The sequence below is a fragment of the Capsicum annuum genome, unplaced genomic scaffold (genome assembly GCF_002878395.1).
Source record: "Capsicum annuum cultivar UCD-10X-F1 unplaced genomic scaffold, UCD10Xv1.1 ctg4869, whole genome shotgun sequence".
NCBI lineage: Eukaryota > Viridiplantae > Streptophyta > Magnoliopsida > Solanales > Solanaceae > Capsicum > Capsicum annuum.
Genome location: NW_025856414.1, coordinates 65,915 through 89,089, shown reverse-complemented (window position 1 = coordinate 89,089; position 23,175 = coordinate 65,915). Strand labels below are relative to the sequence as shown.

Genomic DNA, 23,175 nt, shown 5'->3' with positions numbered 1-23,175 from the left:
TTGACGGTAATCAATACACATTCTGAGAGAACCATCTTTCTTTTGCATGAATAAGATTGGTGCACCCAACGGGGACACACTGGATCTGATAAATCCCTTATATAATAGATCCTTCAATAGCTATTTCAATTCTCTAAGTTCTACTGGTGCCATTCTATAGGGCAAAATAAATATAGGCTGATTATCTGGAAGAAGATCAATGCCGAAGTGTATTTCCCTTTTGGGAGGAATTCTTGGAAGATCTTCAAGAAAGTCATATGAATATTCACTCACGACTGGGACTGATTCAAGACTGGGAATCTCAAAACTGGAATTCTTAACATGAACAAGATGATAGACACATCCCTTAGATATCATTTTCCGTGCCCGATAGTAGGAAACAAGCTGACCTCTAAAAGCTGAAGTACTATCCCTCCACTCTAGGACAGGTTTAATCATAAACTAGAACTGGACTATTCTATTTTTGTAGTGGAATATGGCATAGAAGGAATGAAGCCAATATATGTCGAGAATGACATCAAAATCAGTCATCTCTAATTTGACTAATTCTGCTGAGGTGACTTTCTGAAATATCATAATCGGGCAGTTTTGTATACCCACCAGGATATGATGGTTTTACCCATTGGGGTAGATACTGAGAAGGGCTTTGCTAGAATTTCGGGACTGACTCCGAAATCAACTACTATATAAGGAGTAACAAAACACAAGGAATCTCCTGGATCTAGCAAAGCATAAACAAGTAAGTGAAAGATTGGTAGCATACCAGTAACCACATCAGGAGAATTTTCCTGATCTTGTCGGGTCTGGAGAGCATAAATTCTAGTTGGTCGTTGCCCACTAGTAGCACTGGAAGTGGTACCCTACTGATTTGGGTGACTGAAATAGGCTGAGGAACAGTTCTACTGACACTGATAACCTAACTGGGGACAATCTCTAACTTTGTGGCCTAGCTTGCTACATTTGAAAAAGACATCACTGCCATCTCTACAAGTACCCTTATGGTTCTTACCATAAGTCTGACAAAAGGGATTAGTTCAGGCATTGCTGACACTGCCCTGAGACTTAGAGCCTAGCACCCTATCTCTATTACCATCCCTGAATTTAGGAGATAGGGCACTAGCTGAAGAAGGAGCTGAAATAGATGACTTAGGATGGAACTAAGAATGATTTCCTCCCTCTAACTTAGGATGAGCAAAGTTGAATCTACCTGTCCTTGCTCTCTTATTTAGCTTCCCTCTCATTTTGATCTTTTGCACTTCTATCTTCTAAGCATGGGTCATAAGCTTGGCTATGTTTATGTCACTGTTCAATATCGCAGACCTACACTCATTGATCACACTATCATTCACCCTAAAAAAAAACTTACTCATCTTGGTCCTACTATCGGTAACCATATGAGGAGCATATCTTGCTAATTGAGTAAACTTAAGAGAATACTCTTTCACCGCCATGTTACCCCGCCCGAGGTTGATAAGCTCTAACGCCTTATCTTTTCTTAGCTCTAGGGGAAAGAATCTGTCTAAGAAGGTAGTGGCCAACTCCTCCCACTTAATAGGCCCTGCATCAATTGACCTCTTTGACTTCCACTAGTTGAACATGGTGTGAGCAACATCCTACAACTGATATGCAGCAATCTCAGCACTCTCACTAGAAGTAACCCCCATGATGTCTGTAACCTTCTGAACCTGTTCTAGGAACTCCTGAGGATCCTCTTCTGACTTAGACCCAAAAAAGTTGGAGGATTCATTCGGGTAACGTCCTGAATCCCGGCTACAGATGAATTGGCCATTGGGTTGGCTGAAATGACAGCTGGTCATTCATTCTAAGCAGCAACTAAATTAGAGCGGTGAATGCAAATCTTAACTCTACATGAGAAACGTGTTCGTCCAAGGGATCTTTTTGAATGGGCAATGAGGCTGACTGATTTTTGTTTCTTCTTTTAGGAGGCATGTTCTATAGAAGAAAGGGAGAAATAGATAAGACTTAGATTTAAATTTGACCTCACACTCATTGACACGACTTGAATACTGAAATAAGAGTAACTATTCCTAAAACATCTCATAGCCTCCTGCACATATATGTGGTGTGCAACATACCTATGTACAAGACTCTACTAGATGCGGCTTTCGGACTTCCTAGACTCTATTGAACCTTAGAATCTGATACCAAGTTTGTAATGCCCCGAATTAGGTACTCAGAATGCTACATAGTGCTCATGACCCAAAGGACCACAAGCTAACCCATGACTGATATCTGTACCTGAACACTGCATAATATATTGTATAAATGCAGAAATAGTAGGCTGAATCATTCAATAAGGTTCAAAACTGATAAACATTTGATAAAACCATATCTGAATAATGTGGTACGACAATACCAAAATTAAAACAATGTCTGAAAATATCTAGTCTAAAAACATTGTAGTCTGAAAGCCTCTAAACTATCTGAATAAGGAGTTGATGGGACATGTCCCCAACTAACTCCAATTACTGAAATAAACTAAGTAATGAAGAAATAAAGTAATTATTATGTCCTTGAAGGATAAGGACTCACTGGTAACTCTGACTGCTGAAACTGAAATGCTACTGATGCTCTAGAGATCGTGCTTCTGAACCTATGGTATAGAATAAAACACCATAGCGTAAATACATCAGTACGATGGAATGCACTAGTATACATGTGAGATAGGCTGAATACAAAGGGTTCAAATTCATGAACAATGCTAACTGACTGTAAATGTGAATGTGAGAATACATGCATGAATAAGTGACTGTTAATGAATTTATGATGGAACTGACTGTTGAGTCTGGTTACTGATAACATGAGTCACTGATAATGGATATACTCCCTCCATTTCAAAAAGAGTGACCTACTTTCCTTTTTAGTCTATTTAAACAAAACAACCCCTTTCATTTTTTGGCAATACTTTAATTTCAACTTTTCACATGGCATGTTTAGGACCACAAGATTAAAGGGCATTTTGGTACATTTGACACAACTTTAATTTAAGGCCACAAGATTCAAAAGTCTTCTCTATTTTCTTAAACTTTGTGCCAAGTCAAAGTAGGTCATTCTTTTTAAAATGGAAGGAGTAGCTGATACTGAGCAACTGTACCTGACAGTCTAGGTTCTAATGGAACTAACTGAGTTCTGTACCATTCTGAGTTGACTGTATCTAATAGTCCTGGATTCGGAAGAACTGTTTGAGTTCTTTTACTGAGACTGAGATTGAGACTGTAACTGTGGGAAGTAGTTATCTAACCGACATGGCCTAAATAAAGAAATATAGCTAGGTTGGGGTCTAATCTGTAACCCCAACTAGAAGGATGTCAATCCTGCGCCACTAGTAAAGACAAGATGTGAGTGACCCTCATCTAACAATGTCCCCAAAAGAGAACAGTGGGACCCTCATCTGACAGTGTTTATCCACCTCATCAACCCTCATCTGTCAGTGTTGATGTCTCAACCTATGCTGGCTACATAGTTCTAGAATGCAAAGATTGCTTCTAAGGATTACACCCCCAACTGTCTGTGTGTGCCCTCATCCTTGGGTTCACTCGGTGCTAATTTTTACTCCCATCTGAATAGACACTAAACATAATTAACTGAACTGAACTGGTCTTAGTTCATTGAGTTCCATTGACTGACGGAATACTACTGAGATTACTGAAGTACTAAGCTTTCTGAGATTACTAAGATTATTGATTTTACTGAGTTTTCCTGAGTAACAAGATTGAATGAATTCTATCAAACATGACTTAACTGAGGATATCGTGAAAACATGACACTGGCTCTAGGCATACAACTAAATTGTCGGGTGAAAGTACCCCAAGGACTCGATAGCATAAAACTGACAAGACTTGACACTTCTTGAACACATAACCAATATCAACAATCCATCATACAATAAGTTGGGGATTTTATGAAGCACATAGTTATCATAATACTTTACATGGTAGGAATGCATATAATCAACATCATAATTTCATACTCTAACATCATGATCATTCCAACAAACATCTACATTGCACCATAATAGCATGGGAGTCATTTGAACATAAGGGTAAAACATACATTTATCATATAGGTCACAATTGAGCTATAATACACAATTTCTATCCTCTTAGGCATTTTGTCAAACACCATACATTCACAACTTAGGGTATAGGTGTAATCATCAAATTACACATCATAAACAACTCAAATCATGGATTTCAACTTGCATGCTAACGTAATTTCATGAAAAACACGTAATGATTCTAATTTGGGAATCGTACAATAAGATAAACATGGTTACAAAACAACCCACAACATAAACATCATGATTTATAATTTGAAATAGGGTTCTTGAGCTTTATGGATGAAAAGAATCCATAAATCTTCACTATGCATACCTTGGATGAAAGATTCTTGAAAACTAATGGTGAAATTCTGGAAATTGGATCCTCATTTGAAAACCCTAAGCTTATTCTTGATAGATTTGAGAGGATAAGTGTATTTAGGTTGAAATTGGGGCTTAATCCCATGATTTAGACTTATGCAGGGGATGGGAAATTGACCCTTTTGCCCTTATGGACGTAGTCATTTAATGACTAAAAACTGGGTGCCGACGCTATAAGTGATGCGGCACTTTGATGGCAACGACATGATACTCGGTGCATTGCACCATTATCGCGTTGAGTCTCAGAAGTTTTGGCTCTGGCAGCCTGCACAAATGTTGAACAACGTGATTGGCAATGTGGTGTGCCATGATTGCATCGAGTCTTAGAAATTTTGGCTCTGGTAGCCTGCACAAATGTTGAACAATGCGATTGGCAATGCGGTGTGCCATGATCGCGTTGGTCTACTTCTTTGGGATTCCGAACATGATCTAAATGTGTTCCAAAATTGAAACTTGTCCGGGAACACCCATTGACTTTCTTGATCATGAATTATTAAAAATATTGATCATTAAAGGACGTTAAGGTGTCAAAATAAGATTTCAAACTTTTGAAGGCCAATAATAGGCTAAGTCTTGGAACCTAGCTAGAATTTTCTAAGTCTGGGATCCCTTGACAAGCTTAAAGAACTGAATTAAGCTATAGAATTTTACGGGGTCTTACACTCTAAGTTTCAAAAGAAAGGAATGATGGAAAATCTTTTATAAGACTAAGCGTAAAGGCTCACATATTTATTCAGATTATGCTTTATGAAAAGATAAAAGTTATAGTTTTCAGTTTTTAGATTTTAGATTCAAACGTGAGCTCTTTCTACACTTAGCCAGCATGATTTAAAGAGAAAGTACAAGTTATAGAACTAAATGTTATGACACTAGTTTTATAAATTTTGATTTGCTATGCATGACTTCAGTTTTTAGTATTTAAGATATTTCAGCTTATGTGAGTCATTTACATTTAGCATGCATTGTTTTACAAATTATGATGATGAGATAATCTTTTGCTTATGTAGTCACCCTCATATACTCAGTACATCCTTAAAGTACTGATCCATATGTATGTCTATTTGCTATATTATCTCATAATGTAGGTATGAGTTGTGGCACACATCCATATTCAGACAGTTTGTAGCTTCCAGTCAGCAGGTGATGAGTTCTTTTGATTTAAGGGCTCGATTCAGTTATACAGTTCGAGCAATATTTTATTTTTCTTTATTTAGTCATATTGACTTGGGATAGTTGGGGGTCATGTCCCGGCTACCTATAGTCAATACTAGTAGAGGCTTCATAGACAGTCAGTAGCGTTGTTTTGTAAAAGCAGAGTTTTAGTCATATTAATACATATTTGTATTGATCAAGTTTGGAAGAGATTTATGTTTTTCCATATTTTCTTCAGATTTATGTGTTTTATTCAGTTGTTTATAAGTTATGCCAGTAGAAGGGTTAGCTTGGGATCACTTGTGAACCTAAGCACTGTGTGATGTCTCGGGACCCATTTTTTAGGCGTTACATTAATATTAACATTAGTTATTAAAATTTAATAGCCATTTTTTTACGGTTATAAATTATGTTTTTCATTTATTTCTTATTATTTATTTATGAACCATTTTTCATATTAAATAATTGAAAAGTCATGACTTTTCACCCTTTTGATAACAATAATCCTTTTTTATTAATAATAATCTATAGCAATATATGATCCATTTGTCGCAATAGATTAACCATCTGTTGTAACATATGGTCTATCCGTTGCCACAAACGCTCAATGCCTACCTCCAACCGTCGAAATATTGAAAATAAAGAATAAACAGAATGAAAATTAAATAATAAATAAAATTCACAATTCAAAGTCGACCAAATATAGATTTTTGAATCCATTGTATACAAATATACAATAAAAAATAACTCATACATTAGGTTCCTCCCTTAGGTAGATCTGATATAATAAAATAAAATACATACATTAAAAGAAAAAATATAATCTAATTATTATTATTACCATTATTATTATTATTGTTGTTGTTCTTGTTTCTGTTGTTTTTGTTGTCAACCGGCCAATTGTCATCCTGCAATAGCAGGGGCCTCCTTAGCCTTGCTTTCATGACGCCTAACTCCCACTGGAATTCATGAATCTGCCTTTCAAGTTCCCGCAAGGAGTTGCACAAAATCACCTTATCCAAATCTGGATCAACCATATCTAGAAGTGGAGTTATGTATAATTACATCCCTTAATTAAATAAAACAAATGACTTTTCGAATATGCAAATTAAAAAAGGATCTAAATACAATATTTTATCTTTATTCTATTTCAAAAAGAAAAGAAAATTTCTTTAAAATAAATCTTATAGATGGGTAATCTATTGCAACATATGACTTAAATGTTGGAAATAATCAAACAGATATATACATTTGTTGCAACAGATTGTCAATATGTTAAAAATTATCAAACAGATAGAAAATTATCAAACAGATAGAATATATTTTGCAATAGATTGATCATCTGTTGTAACAAATGTCTATAATTGTTTGATAATTTTAACAAATGTGTCATCTGTTGCAACAGGTTAGTCATCTGTTTATTAAAAATAAGCCATAGATGGGCTAGGAAGAATAAGGTGCGTGCAGATGGATGGATTCACTTTCATGTATGGAAGTTATGTATTACTGATAAGGTCATTGAGACAACACGTTCACATAAAGTACAATGATTTTGTGAATGCAATTTTTAACCGATTAGGCATTAATCATTCAAATAAGATCCTGCATTATATAATTAACTGTGATAGGTTCAAATTGACAAGGCCGAAGGGCCACAAAGATAGTGTTGATACCCTGTTATGAATTAATAATAGTTGCTGCTCATGTTTATGCGTGTCAAGTTTTGAGAAGGGATCAATATTTGGTGTCATTGCAGAGGTCCATTACCTATTGAACTTAACTTTAAGGGTGCATTAGACTCTGAGAAGTCCTTCAAAGCCTCCCACTTTAACAAAAAAGAATGGAAAACAAATTGAAATTCACCTGATCCAAATTTAAATGGATGGGTTGTTCAAGAAGATGATTATACACCAGTAGGAGCCATAGAAGATTACCTATGAGGGAAACAGGAGTTAAAGAAAGACTATATCATCTAAGACCTAATTGAAAAGGAAACATAGGGTAGAAAGTAAGGAACTTCTAGCAAATCTGGCTGATGAAGATGACTTAAAACATGAGAAATCTGAATCAACCACAAATATGAAAGTGTATCCAGTAATGAAAATCCATCTGTCGTCTCTCTCAAAGAAAAGTAGTGCAGCTGGCCAATTTTCTAAGGAACTGTAACTAGTTAGCGTGGTCAGAATGATCACCTACAGAGAAAACAATAGAACACCAAGAAAGTGGCTTTGTAGGCACCAAGGGTTGAAATGATGTACAGTAAGTTAATAAAACTTACGCCAAGAACAAATGAAGTTAAAATAAAGACTCAAGAAAAAGTGGCAATTTCTGAATTTTAAATTGCATCCAATGCCTTCTTATTTGTGGTTTCAATTAGGTCCACTTCTATTGATCTGATCGAAACCAAAAACAAGATTGAAAGGCAGATTGAGTATAATTACTTCCTTAGCAATATGGATGTAATTAATTATGTTATATTGCCTTAGCATGCTTTCAATATATCTTAAGAAGAGAGATAACTTGCTGTAGTATGTGAATCCCGTGCAGTTGCCAGAGCTCTTGAAATTATCAAATGGATGAAAATATAAATTGCAACTGTTCTTTTGTCATATTATCAGCTAAGCATGTAAATGTAAATTCAATGCATAGCTGCTAATATGTTAAAAGTACTGGTGCAATTTACATTTCCATCCGTTTAATAATTTTCAAGAGCTCTAGCAACTGCACGAGAATCACATACTACAGCAAGTTGTCTCTCTTCTCCAAGATATGTTGAAAACATGCTAAGGCAAGAAAACATAATCAATTACATCCATATTGCTAAAGAAGTAATTATACTCAATCTTCCCTTCATTCATGTTTATGGTTCCAATTAGGTCAATACAGTGGACCTAATCGAAACTATAAATAAGAGGGCATAGGATACAATTTAAAACTTAGAAATTGCCTCCTTTGCTTGATTCCTTATTTTAACTTCAAAAGTTCTTGGGGAAAGTTTTCTTGATTTACTGTACATCATTTCAACCCTCGATGCTCGCAAAGTTGCTTTCTTAGTGTTCTGTTGTTTTCTATGTAGGAGATCATCCCAACCATGCTAACTAGTCGCATCTCTCTAGAAAAGTATACAGCTGCACTATTTTTCTTAGAGAGTGACGATAGACAAATTTTCATTTTTGGATACATTTTCATATTTGCACTTGATTCCGATTTCTCATGTTTTTAGTCAATTTCATCGTCCAAATTCATTACACATTCCTTGGTACACTTTGTTTCTTATTTAATAAGGTTTGAGATGATATAATCTTCATCAACTCCTCTTTTCCCTTGTAGGTATTTTCCTACCGCACCTTCTGGTGTACAGTCATCAGCCTAAGCAACCCAACCTATCTATTTGGGCTAGGACAATAACTATATTGATTTTTGTTCTTGGTTGCAGCAGTGTGACACTTTGGAGGCCTTTCAAAAGTCTATTGAACCTTTAAAATCAGTCCAATCACTATTGAGTCTTTTTAACAGTTCCACCAAAACTTGATCCCTTCACAAAACTTGACACATAAACATGAGCAACAATCATCGTTAAATCATAATAGGGTGTCAAAACCATCTTCCTGGTCCCTCAGCCTTATCAGTTCGGACCTATCAAACTTAACTATAAAATTATTGATATCTTATTTGAATGATCAATGCCTTATCAGTAAAAAATAGCATTCAAAAAATTAGTGTACTTTATGTGTGTTTTCACGATAACATGATCAATAATACATACCTCCTATAGATGAAGTGGGTCCATCTGTAAACAGCTCATTCCTTTGAACCCATTTTTATTGTAGCCTTTTTTGTTGGTCTGGAAAAAGTTGATCAACTTTCACTTCCTTATATCTAAAAACAATAGAAAAACAATTGATTTCAAATAAGAGAAGAACAAAAAGAACATTACAATTAATGCCTGCATAATTTTTTTAAAAAGGTAACACAAAATTGAATAAATACAACACATTTCAATATCTGTTCAACAACTGACCCATATGTTGCAGCATGTCTGATTGCCTATTTTTCGTAATATATTACCCATCTGTTGCAATAGATTCCATTCGGGCAATTTTTTTGTAACGGGCTATGTATCTATTGTAACAAATGGATGACATGTTACAACATATGGGTCATCTATTGGAATAAATCAAACCAACCTTGCTAGTGGTTTGATTTTTTCCTGCAGTTGCTCTGTCTGTTGAAACATCAGTAACTGCATCAAGAACAAAGAAACAACACCATTTGTTCCAACTCCATCAACAACACCAACACCACACATTCCAACAACACTAATCTCACCAACAACATCAATAATAGCATCAACAATAAAGAAATAAACAAAATACATACAAAAAATGATACTGCCAACAACGCTTCTAAAGTTCTCCCAACAGATGACTTTTTAGCATATTTTCATAAAAACAACGGTTGGTTCATTCAAGACTTAAAAGTCACTTTTCCTTTAATTTTTTCAATAAATAGGATATGGGTAAAGGGTAATTAAATACAAAAAATAGATGTAAATAACTAATTTAAATAACTTGCAAAGAAGAAGACTAGAATAAAAGAGCAATAGTGAACCATACTAGCAATGTCAAAAGCAAGGGGATCAAAAAAGAAATTTTAGTTGAGAAAAGATATAGATCGGTTGAGATCTAAAATGATCCTCATGAGAAAGAGGAGAGAGAAGAGAGAGAAAAAAGGGACACGGTTGTGATAACCATAAAGAGGAGAGAAATAAAAAGAAGAGAGATAAAATAATTTATGGCTGAAGAAAAGATAATTCTAGAGATCGGTTTAAATATTCATTAATAAATTTGAGGGGCACGAGGAGACGAGTGACATTGAAAAAATAAGACATGACAACTCAAGGAGGAAATTTTTAAGTTATTTAAAATTTTTTTTACCGCCTTAGTATTTTATCTTTTTTTTATTTCGGACAGAATTACTTTAAAATAAAAAAATATTTTCAAACAGATATATCATATATTGTAATAGATATCAATAATTGTTTGAAGATTTTCATCAACTCGTTTATCTGTCACAACAGATGCAAATGTCTATTTGATAATTTACAACAGATAGGTAATCTGTTACAACATATAGCAATATCTGTTTGAAAATTACCAACAGCTCTGTCATTTGTCGCAACAGATGCAAATTTCTATTTGATAATTTATAACAGATAAGTAATCTGTTGCAATAAATTTCTTTGCAATTGAATTAGCAAGAACTAAGGATAATTTCATAGGGTCAACTACAATTTTAATGGAGTCTTTGTAATTGTATGATATTTTTATTGTGTTCCTCCCGACCTGAGTTGTTAATCAGTCAATCTTAGTTGAAACGATCCATATTAATCCTATGGTTTAGCTAATACCTAAATTGATTTAGCTAGAATTAGGGATGAGTTCATAGGGTCAACTATAATTTCAATTGAGTCTTTGCAATTAGATGATGTTGGTATCACGTTTCTCCCCACCTGAGCCGTCAATCGATCAATCTGAGTTGAAATGACTCATATTAAATTATTATTGAGCTAATACCTAAATTGATTTAGCTATAACTAGGGATGAGTTCATAAGGTCAACAACAATTTCAATTGAGTCTTTACAATTACATGATGTTGGTATTGCGTTCCTCCCGGCCTGAGTCATCAATCGATCAATTTGAGTTGAAACGATTTATATTAACTTATTATTAAGATAATAACTAAATTAATTTATCTAAATCTAGGGATGATTTCATAGGTTCAACTATAATTTTAATGAGTCTTTGCAATTGCAAGATGTTGGTATTGCGTTCCTCCTGACTTGAGTCGTCAATTGATTAATCTGAGTTGAAACGATTCATATTAACTTATTATTAAGATAATTCCTAAATTGATTTATCTATAGCTAGGAATGAGTTCATAGGGTCAATTATAATTTCAATTGAGTCTTTGCAATTGCATAATATTTGTATTGCGTTCCTCCTAACTTGAGTCATCAATTGATCAATCTGAGTTGAAATGATTCATATTAACTTATTATTGAGCTAATACCTAAATTGATTTAGCTATAAATAGGTATGATTTCATAGGTTCAACTATAATTTCAATTGAATCTTTACAATTACATGATGTTGGTATTGTGTTCCTCCCGACCTGAGTCGTCAATCGATCAATCTGAGTTAAAACGATTCATATTAACTTATTATTAAGGTAATACCTAAATTTATCAGTGTTCTAGTTGAGATTAATACAATTTATTATGATAAAATAATTAAAAATTATCTCTTTTAAAAAAATAATTAAGATCAATTCGGATCAAATTAATAATTTCAAAACTTGTCATTCTTTTTCAAAATACAAATCAACCCATACAAATCATCCATTTGTGGGAAAAATATTTCATCATTTAAAATCTTAATTTCTCACTCTTTTCTTTCTCTCTCAACTATACAGACAACAACTACTCAACATATTGCTCAACCCTTCACAACAGATCAATTTCTTCCTATTTCCGACCATATAGTTGTTATTTTCAACTTTATTCTTGCTTGTATCTATTGTTTTCTCTCTCTTCGCATGTAACAAAGTTTGAGAAGAGTTCTTCATTTATTTTATTTCTAAAAATTAAGACTTTTTAGTTAATAATGAAAAATAAGACGTTTAGTTGTATTATCTTTGAGCATGGGTTAATAATTTTGAGATTTAATGCTAAAAACATAGGAAGAATCCAAGAAAACCCTAGTTTATTTAAGTATTTCGTTGACTATCGTGGTTTTATTGGATGGTGTTTGTGGTGTTGTTGTTTGTGGTGTCAGTATTGGTGTTCTTAATGGTGGTATAGTGTTCTTGGTGTTGATATTAATGGCATTGGTGGTGGTGTTAGTTGTCTTGATGGTCTTGGTGTAGGTATTGATGGCATTGGTGGTCTTGGTAGCGCTGGTGATATTGGTGGCATTAGTGTTGGTGGTGTTGGTGGTCTTGGTGGTGTTGTTGGTGGCATTAGTGATGGTGTTAGTGGTCTTGGTGGAATTGGTGGTAGTCTTGGTGATCCATTTTTTGCAATAGGTGGAACATCTATTGGGAGATATTAAATAGGTCTTCAAACAGATTCCCCATCTGTTCCAACTGATGGATTACCTATTGAAATATTTTTTTGTAATGTGGCGCATAAAAATTTATTAAAATTTGTCTTAACTTTTTTTTTTTTTTAAATTATGCAGACATAAAATGTAACGTAATTTTTGTTTTTCTGTTATTTGTAGTTAAAAGATGTCTCCCAAAAGAAAAGAAACTGAAAGTGGATCAAGTTTTGACCACCTAACAAAAAAGGCTAGAGTACAAATAGATTCGGAGGAACTTCCTAAACAATCTCGGTCAGGGAAATGTGAGGAAGAAGAAAGTTATGAAAATGATATTAACAGAGGTGGAGAAGGGTATTTAAAGGTTGGTGAGGATAATAATAGTGAGGAGGAAGAAGTAGAAAGTAAGAAAGAGGATGATGATCAACATGATGATAATGCATCACTAATGAGGCGTGAATTAAGATCAAAATCCCAGCATGATCCTATCAAAACTATTAGTATTGATAAGTTTCAATTGCGATGCCAATAGATGACCCTTCAAAACTAACTGGTGATTTGGTACTTAAATTTCAGTTGGGGAAACCTTTAGATGACTTTAGGAAAACTATGATGAATGAAAAACTAGATGAATTTTTTTAGAAGAGCTGCTTTGGATGCTTTCTTGATCTGCCTGAGGACAACATTGCCCATTTCCAAATGAGCATAGTATATGTCTTCTCAAGCTCATGATCAAGTAAGTAACGCATCAAAAATGGATCTCGAGATTTCACACGGTGCTCTAAACTACAAGTAGTCCTGAGCTAACCCTGAAAACCTATTACTCGTTATAAAGAACCAAGTAAAATAATGTAAGTATGTGGTACACTGAAAATACTGAAATACTATCTAATCTGGACAGAGTTCAACTGAACATAATGTATGGATATACTTAACTAGTAAATTTAAAGCAAACAACACTGAAAAATGGAAATGTATCTAATAGTTAGACAAGCCTCTACTACTACTACTACTAGAGAGTCACTGGGACACACCCCCAGCTGACTCGAACCGTCTGACATAACTAGATAAAAAGAGTTGAAAAATGAGAAATCTGCATAACTAGGTCCCCAAACTATGAGGACTCACCAAATATCGGGATATAGATAGGGATGCTCTGGGTCAATCACGCTGCTGGAACTGGACCCCTGAACCTACATTATGAGCCAATATAGCACATAGACATATATGTGGATCAGTACTTTTGGAATGTACTAAGCATATGCGGGGGGGGGGGGGGGGAATGCATAAGTGAAACAGTGTCTCAACATTTACATATACCCATAAAATAATGCATGCTAAATCTATTTTCAATTTATGCAAACTAAGAGTAAAAGGACTTACCTTTTCATCTGTAAACTAAAATCTAAAATCTCATGGTTAATGACTTATGTAAAACAATATCTGAATAAAATCGTGAGCCTTTACACTTAGTTTCAAAAAAAATTTCTGTTATTCTTTTCTATTAGAGTTACTCTTTTATGTAGGGAGGTTCTTCTAACCGACATACACTATGTGAGCTATCATAGTGTCCAACGTATAGTTCCCTTATGGAAAAACCTCACATTGGAGAGAGGTGTCATACTCTTTCCAAGGAGTATAACCTAATCTAAGTGATCTCATCTGTAACAGTTATCGCTACAGAAATGGGAATAATTTGAATAATCTATATCCAACTCGGTGCTAAATACTACATCCTTTAAATCTGTATGCTCATTCTATAGGAAATCCACTTTAAAAGCTAGCATAAGTGTTTGTAATGAAAACAAGTTATGCATCTGTCTGTTTTAAACTGTAACCAAAACTAATCTATTTTCTATAACCTGTAATAAAATTGTAATGTGGATTCCATATCTAAGCTGAGGGTCAAATGATCAAATCTTTTACAAAATAAAAAAATAAGCTTGTCATAGGGTTCTAAGAGCAAAATCTTCTCAAAATATCAATACATAACTTAGGGCTTAAAACCCATGCTTTATACTCATATCAAATCATTACAAAGTTCATGCTCCATAATCAAAATCTTGAAATTCTTGCATAATTCTAGTTAAGATAGTGAAATTCAACTCTCAATGTATATAAAATCACTTCACATGCATAAACATGCAAAACTAGAGATGCAATTCAACATTTAATCACTTGTAACATCAACATCTTCATATAATGATAATTGGGTATGAACCCTAGATTGTAAATCATATAATGTCATGTAAATTAAACTTTAAAAAGCTAGTTTTGGGCATAAGGATGAAAGAAGTATCCTTGTTCATAACCCCACATACCTTGCTTGATGAATTAAATGTGAGAGCTTTAACTTTTGAATCTCTAATAGTGTTCTTAAAGCTTCTTCTTAAAGTTCTTGAACCTGAAACATTAGAGTAGGAGTTATGGAATTGTTCTAGATTCTTAGAGCTAGGGTTTTTGTTCTTAGAGAAGAAAAAGATGAATAATGAAGAATCTATGCTAGTTGGGGCTAAAATTGTGTATTTTGGGTAGATTTGGGTGAGGGTAAATGACTTAAATGCCCCCATAAACCCGTCATTTAACAATATAAAAACTAGGTACCGACGTGATGAGCGACGCTTTATGTTGCTCACTTCAACGCGATTAGCAACGCATCGTGTTGCCTACCCAATGTGGCCACCGACATGGCATGTCTACATTGCATCGATGTTCTATTTTGGCCCACCAAACGTGCCCAAAACCTTCTCTAAAATTTCCAAAACTCACCCTGGAGATACTATGGACTACCCTGATCATAAAACAACTTATAAATTGACATTCCAAGGTTTGGAAGGTCGAGAATAAAAATTTTTAAAGTTTAGAGGCCAAAAATGAGACTAAGTCTCAAACACTTAGCTAAAATTTCAGGTCCTAAGTCTCTGGTGTGCCTCTTTTGAGCTGAATTGAACTAAAAAGAATATAGGGTATTACAATATCTTCCCCTTGAGAACATTCATCCTCGAATGAGACTAGTTAAACTTAGGGTACTGAGGAACTGAGACTATGTACTGGCATGCACAAATAAAGAAAAACTGCATGACTGAATCTAAAATATAATGAGCGACTGAACTAATCTGTGAGTGCATGAATTGACATAAAGATAACTATATGGCTAAAAATGAGACTGGAAAATGATCTAAGTTAAGGAAGACTATTACCTTATGATGGATTTGAGTTTATGGAGAAGATATGAGGGTACTTGGTTCGCATGTCTGCTTCTGTGTAATGCTCCGAGAGTACACCTTGGGTGTCACATGGTTCTTACGACCCTTAAGGACCACAAGCTAACCCATGACTGGTACCTACTATGACCACTAAATATAATACTAGAATATATATGTGGAAGAAATATAAAAATGCCATCGGGTTCTCAAAATAATGAAATAATAACTGAGTATAACTGATAATAACATCTGAAAATTGAATAAATGACTATGCTAGTTTGAGGCCTCCAACTATCTAAATATGGATTTGATAGGACAAACCCCCAACTAACTCTGACTAAAATAACTACTGAATTGTTGAAATGCTAAAATAGATAAACTACTATCCTTGAAATATGAGGACTCACTACTATAACTGCTGTTGATAGCCTGAGTTTCTAAGTATGGTCAGGAACCTGAGCATCCAAACCTATGATATGAGACATCATAACTCAAAAGAAAGTATGTGATCAGTATGTGGAATGTACTGGTATACTAAGTTAGGTAAGGATGATATACATAGGTTCATATGCATGAGATGATAACTAAATGAATGAACATCATGAAGTAACTGGATGAGAGTACATGAAAAACTGTAACTACTGAACATACTGAACATGCAATACTGCGCGTATAGGTGTGCATCATGTATCTGAGATTATACTGAAACTGAGTACTGAATTCTTATGGCTGAGTAACTGATAACTGATAGCCATGGCTCTATAGAACTAACAGGGTTCTTTATTGAATACTAACACTGGATCTGTAACTGTGGGAGTGTTCATCTAACCGACATACCTCGATATAGACTGATTTAGGGTCTAACCTATGACCCCAGTTGGAAAGGTATTAGCACCTTGCCACAGGATACTAACAATGCTGTGTCAAACCTAATCTGGTAGGAAGACTCCTGAATATATATATGATTGCATCAACCCTAGTCTGGCAGGAGGACGACTTACCCTACGCTGGATAAGTAGTTCTGTAACTCAGGAATTTCTACTAAGGGTCAAACCCTAATTGGAAGAAATGCCCCCATCCCTAGGTTTGCTCGGTGCCGAATCCTACTCCCAACTGAAAGACACTGATCACTAGACTGTACTAAGCTTGACTTAGCTAACCCTAGTCATGTTAACTAACTGAACTGGATTAAGTTCACTGAGTTCTGTTAACTGATTTAGTACTACTATTCTTGACCTTTACTGGGAAGATTCTATAACTACTGCAACTAAGTAAATAGCTAGATTTCGGGTAATAAATACCCCCAAGACTGGATAGCATAATTACTAAACTCATATCAAAACTTTACCAACACAACAATAGGTTACCATGCATAATTTACTCATATGGACATTTTATCAAACACTTGTGAAGCATGATTACTATACATGAGAACTAACCACATAAGGTATCATAACTACACCATGAAACTTTCAAATTCAAGGGTTTTGACATGAGAGATCCATAATTTAATGCACATGCAAACTTAATTACATGGAATTCATAAAAGATCTTAACTTCAAACCTATACAACAACACAAACATGAGCATAATTCAATTCATAACATGGGAATTATAATTTAAGTTTTGAAAAGGGTTCTTGAACTCCAAGGGTGGGAGGAGACCCAAGGATGAAAACCTAATATACCTTGATTGTTGAATTTGTGAAGATTGTTGGGGATTTCTTGGAACTTGAACTTGAACTTGATGAACTAGGGTTTATTTCTTGAGAGGGTTTTGTGAATGAGTGAATGTATTTTTCCCTTTTGGAAGCTTAATTTCATGTTTTTGCTAAATTGGGTGAGGTAAAAAGGACCTAATTGCCCTTGGAAAGTAGTAATTAAATGAGAAAAAAGTTTCCAGTGATGCAGCAGGCGCCGCGCCGCGTCGATGTTATCGTTGCGATTGCTGACGCGACGCGTTGAGATCGCATTGGCTTGCTATTTTTGTCAGCCAAACATGACTCAAATGACATCCAAAAATTCTGAAACTCTCCTAAGATGACCTATTGACATCCCTGATCATGAATCAACTTAAAAATCGACATTCTAAGGTCGTAAGGATCAAAAATAAGATCATCCAATTACGAAGGCTAAAAATGATTCTAAGTCTTGACACTTAGCTAAATTTTTCCCAAGTGTGGGACCCCTTATTACTTGCTACATGGGACCGAATTAAACTAGAACTTTTACGAGGTCTTACAATATTCCCCCCTTAGGAACATTCGTCCTCAAATGAGATTGAGTGAACTAAGAGGAACCGAGGAACTTTACTTACACTAACATACATAACTGAATTATGATTGATTTCTGAAGACATGACACATGACTGAATTATTTCATGAATGCATGAATGATATGAGAATGTTATGCAACTATAACTGAGTATGAAATATAGTAACTCTAAGGAAGGGTGTTACCTTAGGCTAAGTCTGAGTTTGTAGAGGAGAGGTGAGGATACTTGGTTCGCATGTCTGCCTCTACTTCCTAAGTAGCTCCCTCAATGGACTGATTTCACCAAAGAACTTTGACCAAATGAACTTCTTTATTCCTTAGTCTGTGAATCTTCCGATCAAGGATTTTGATTGGGACTTCCTCATAAGAGAGAACGTTCTAAACATCTACACTCTCTATAGGGACTACGACTGCTGGGTCACCAATGTACTTTTTTAGCAAGGAGATGTGAAGCACTAGGTGCACTAATGCTAAGTCTGTAGGTAACTCAAGCTCATAAGCTACCTTACCAAAATGACTCAAAATCCTACAAGGACAAATATATCGGGGACTAAGCTTCCCTTTCTTACCAAATATCTTTACCCCCTTTATGGGAGAGATTTTCAAATACACATAATCACCAATCCCAAATTCAAGATCTTTCCTTCTCAAATCTACATAAGATTTCTGTCGGCTCTAGACTGTCTTATGCCTCTCCCTGATCAACTGTACTTTCTCTTAGGCATTAAACACCAAGTTACGCCCCACTACCGCAGCCTCACCTACCTCAAACCAACCAATGGGAGATCTACATCTTCTCTCATAAATAGCCTCAAATGGAGCCATCTGGATACTAGAATGATAGCTGTTATTATATACGAACTTAATCAAAGGTAAGTGATCATCCTAAATGCCCTTAAAGTCAATTACATACACTCTTAACATATCTTCTAAAGTCTGAATGGTCCTTTTTTCTTGACCATTTGTCTGAGGTTAAAAGGTTGTACTGAGGTGGACTTGGGTACCAAGACTCTTTGGAAGGATTTCTAAAAGTAAGAGGTAAACTGCGTACCTTTATCTGAAATAATGGACAATAGGACATCATGTAATCTAACCAACTCTCTGATATAAATCCTGGCATAGTCCTCGGCTGAATAAGAAGTATAAACTGGTAAAAAATAGGTTGATTTGGTCATACTATCCACAATAACCCAAATCAAATCATGCTATCGATGAGTACTAGGCAAACCTGTCAGGAAATCCATATTCACTTTCTCCTACTTCCAAGTGGAAATACTGAACTCCTGTATAAACCCGCTAGGCTTCTGATGTTCAATCTTAACCTATTGAAATGTAGAGTACTTAGCTATAAAATCCATAATATCTCTCTTTATCCCACTCTACCAATAGATTTCCCACAGATCGTGATACATATTTGTGGCCCCTGGATGAACAGAGTAGCACGTACTATGCGCTTCAGCAAGAATTCACTGTCTCATGTCATCCATACATGGCATACATAGCCTACCCTAGCGATGCAACACACCATCTCCCCCTTGGGAGAAAATCTCTACTCTTTGGTCTCTTACTAACTCTTTCAGTTTAATTAAATTGGGATCTCTAGCCTGCTTTTCTTTTACCTCAAAAACTAAAGAAAACTCCAAACTATTCTGCACCCAAATAATTCCCTCAGCTGAATCAACCAAATGGACACATAGTCTAGAAAATTGATGAACTTCCTGAACTAACTTCTTCTTATCATCCTCAACATGAGCAACACTAACCATGCAACCTACTGAGGGTATCTTCCACTACATTGCCCTTGCCCGGATGATATAGAATACTCATGTCATAGTCTTTCAACAACTGTAACTACCTCATTTGATGCAAGTTCAGGTCTTTCTATGAAAATACATACTACAAGATTATGTGGTTTGTGAATATATCAATATGTACACCATACAAATAGTGCCTCCAAATCTTTAAGGAAAACACAACAGCTGCTAATTCAAGATCATGGGTGGAATGATTCTTTTCATGGGGCTTAAACTGTCTAGAGGCATAGGCCACAACCTTACCCCTCTGCATCAAAACAAACCCCAAGACAACTTTAGAAGCATCACAATATAAAATAAATCCATCTTAACCGTTGGGTAAAGTCAAAACTGGGCTGTAGTGAGTCGAGTCTTTAACTCCTGAAAACTCTTCTTATAAGAATCTAAACAGTGAAATTTAGCTTTTTTCTAAGTCAATCTGGACATGGAGGATGGAATAGATGAAAATCCTTCTACAAACCATCAGTAATAGCCAGCCAAACCTAAGAAACTCTTAAAATTTGATGGAGAGATAGGTCTAGGACAGTTTCTCACTACTTTTCTCTTTTGAGGATCAACTCTAATGACATCACCGAAAATAATATGACCAAGGAAAGCTACTAACCTTAGCCAAAATTTGCATTTACTAAATTTAGTGAACAACTGGCGGGCTCTGAGAGTCTGTAATACTATTATGAGATAGTCTGCATGGTTATTTTCATTGCAGGAGTAGACAAGAATGTCATTGATGAAGACTATGATGAACATGTCCAAGTATTGCTTAGACACGCAATTCAATAAGTCCATGAAAGTTGCTGGGATATTGGTAATACCAAATGATATGCCTAGAAACTAGAAGTGACCATATCAGGTTTTGAAAGATATTTTTGGAATGTCACATTCTCTGGCTCTGAGCTGATGATAGATGGATCTGAGGTCTATCTTAGAAAAGTAACTGGCACCCTGAAGTTGATCAAACAAGTCATCAATTCTAGGAAGTGGGCACTTATTCTTGACTGTGACTTTGTTCAATTGACGATAATCTATACATATTTTAAGAGAACCGTCTTTCTTTTGCATGAATAGAACTAGTACACCCCAAGGAGATATGCTGGTCCTGATAAATCCTTTGTATAAGAGGTCTTTCAACTATTCTTTCAATTCTTTAAGTTCAGGTTGAGCCATTCTGTATGGAGAAATAGAAATGGGTTGAGTATCAGGAAGAAGGTCTATTCTGAAGTCAATTTCCCTTCTGAGAGGAACTCCGAAGAGATCTTCGGGAAACATATCTGGAATTTCACTTACAACTGAAACTGACTCAATATTAGGATTCTTGGATCTAGAGTCTTTGACTCACACCAAATGATAGACACAACCCTTGGATATCATTTTTCTCTCTCCAAGGTATGAAATAAGTTGGCCCTTAAGCGTTGTGGTACTACCTCTCCATTCTAGGAGAGGTTCATTCAAAAACTAAAAATAAACAACACTGTTTCTATAATCAACTAAGGCATAGCATGATTGGAGCCAATCTATCCTGAGAATGACATCAAAATTCATCATTTCTAACTCTACTAAGTCTGCTGAAGTAACTTTCTGAGACCTCATAATTAGAAAGTTCCTGTATACCCGCTGGGATATAATAGACTTACCCACTGGGGTAGAGACTGAGAAAGGCTCTATTAGGATTTTGAGACTGACTTCAAAGTTGACAGCTATATAAGGAGTTACAAAAGACAAAGAAGCTCCAGGATCTAACAAAGCATAAACATGTAAATGGTAAACTTGTAACATACCAGTTACCATATAAGGAGAACTTTCCTAATCCTATTGGGACTGTAGTACATAGATCCTTTTTGGGCGTTGCCTACTGGTGGCACTGGAAGTGGCACCCTGCTGAGATGGGCGACCGGACTGAGCTGGGGGATAATTATGCTGACTTTATGAACCCACCTGAGGACACTCTTTGATTTGATGACCTGGCTTAATATACCCAAAGGACACATCACTACCAGCTCTGCAAACACCCTGATGATTTCTGCCATACTTCTGACAAAGAAGATTTCTGTGGGCACTGTTCATATTACCCTGAGATTTAGAGCCTGGCGCCCTATCCTTGTTACCATTTTTAAATTTAGGAATCAAAGCACTAGCTGAGGACAGAGGTGGGACTAAATATTTTAGACAGAACTGAGGACGATTACCACTTTCTGACTTTGCCTGAGCAAAACTAAAGCTACTTGTTCTAGCCCTCTTGTTTTACCTCTCTTTCTCGTTAGTTTTTTGTTCCTCAATCTATTAAGAATAGACCATCAACCTAGCCAAGTCCATCTCCTTAATCAACATTATGGTCCTAACTTCTTGATCATACTATCAGACACACCAGACATAAACTTTCTCATCTTAGACCTGCTATCAGCTACCACATAAGGAGCATACCTGGCTAACTGAGTAAATTTAAGAGAATAATCTTTCACACATGTTTCCCTACTTCAAATTAATGAACTCTAACACCTTAGATTTCCTCAAATCTAAGAAAAAGAACCTATCTAAAAAGGCAGTAGCAAACTTCTCCCATTATATAGGACCTACATCTGTGCCCCTATCTACCTTTCATTTCTTAAACCATGTATGAGACACATCCTGCAATTGATAGGTAGCGAACTCAGCACTCTCACTAGCGGTTACCCCCTAATTTCTGTTACTTTCTGCACTATGTCAAGGAATTTCTGTGGGCTTTTTTCAGACTTAGACCCTAAATATAAAGAAGGTTTCATTCAGGTAAAGTCCCAAATTCTAGATAAAGCAGTATTGGCCATGGGGTTAGACTAAAAATAGTTGGTCGATCATTCTAAGCTGTCGCTGAATGGGCTAGAGTTGTGAAAGCTTTTTTAAATTTTGTGTGATAAACATGCTCATTTAGGGGATCTTTCTAAATGGGGAGAGGTGCTGGTTGGTTCCCAGTTCTTCTTTCATTGGTCTTTTTGGAAGGCATGTTCTGTAAATAAAAGGAAAAGTTAGATTAGACAGAGATTTTAACTTGGGCTTATATTTACTCGCATGATATGAACACTGAAAGAAGGGAACTTTTCCTAAAATGCCTCATAGCCTCTTGTCCATAAGTGTGATGCGTTAAAAAACTATGCACAAGACTCTACTTGACGTAGCTTTCAGAATCCCTAGGACTCTTTAAAACCTTAGGCTCTGAT

The 23,175-nt window shown here is 35.5% G+C and overlaps 1 protein-coding gene across 1 annotated transcript in view; it reads left to right on the top strand.

The window, feature by feature from the left end:
* The window catches only part of LOC124892589 (uncharacterized PE-PGRS family protein PE_PGRS3-like), an 84,611-nt gene extending 71,905 nt beyond the window's left edge, over nt 1-12,706 (top strand). Inside the window, exon 2 of the mRNA XM_047403832.1 lies at nt 12,457-12,706. Within this exon, the coding sequence (XP_047259788.1) occupies nt 12,457-12,706 (250 nt within the window). The remainder of the gene's footprint in view (nt 1-12,456) is intronic.
* The last annotated feature ends 10,469 nt before the right edge of the window (nt 12,707-23,175 follow it).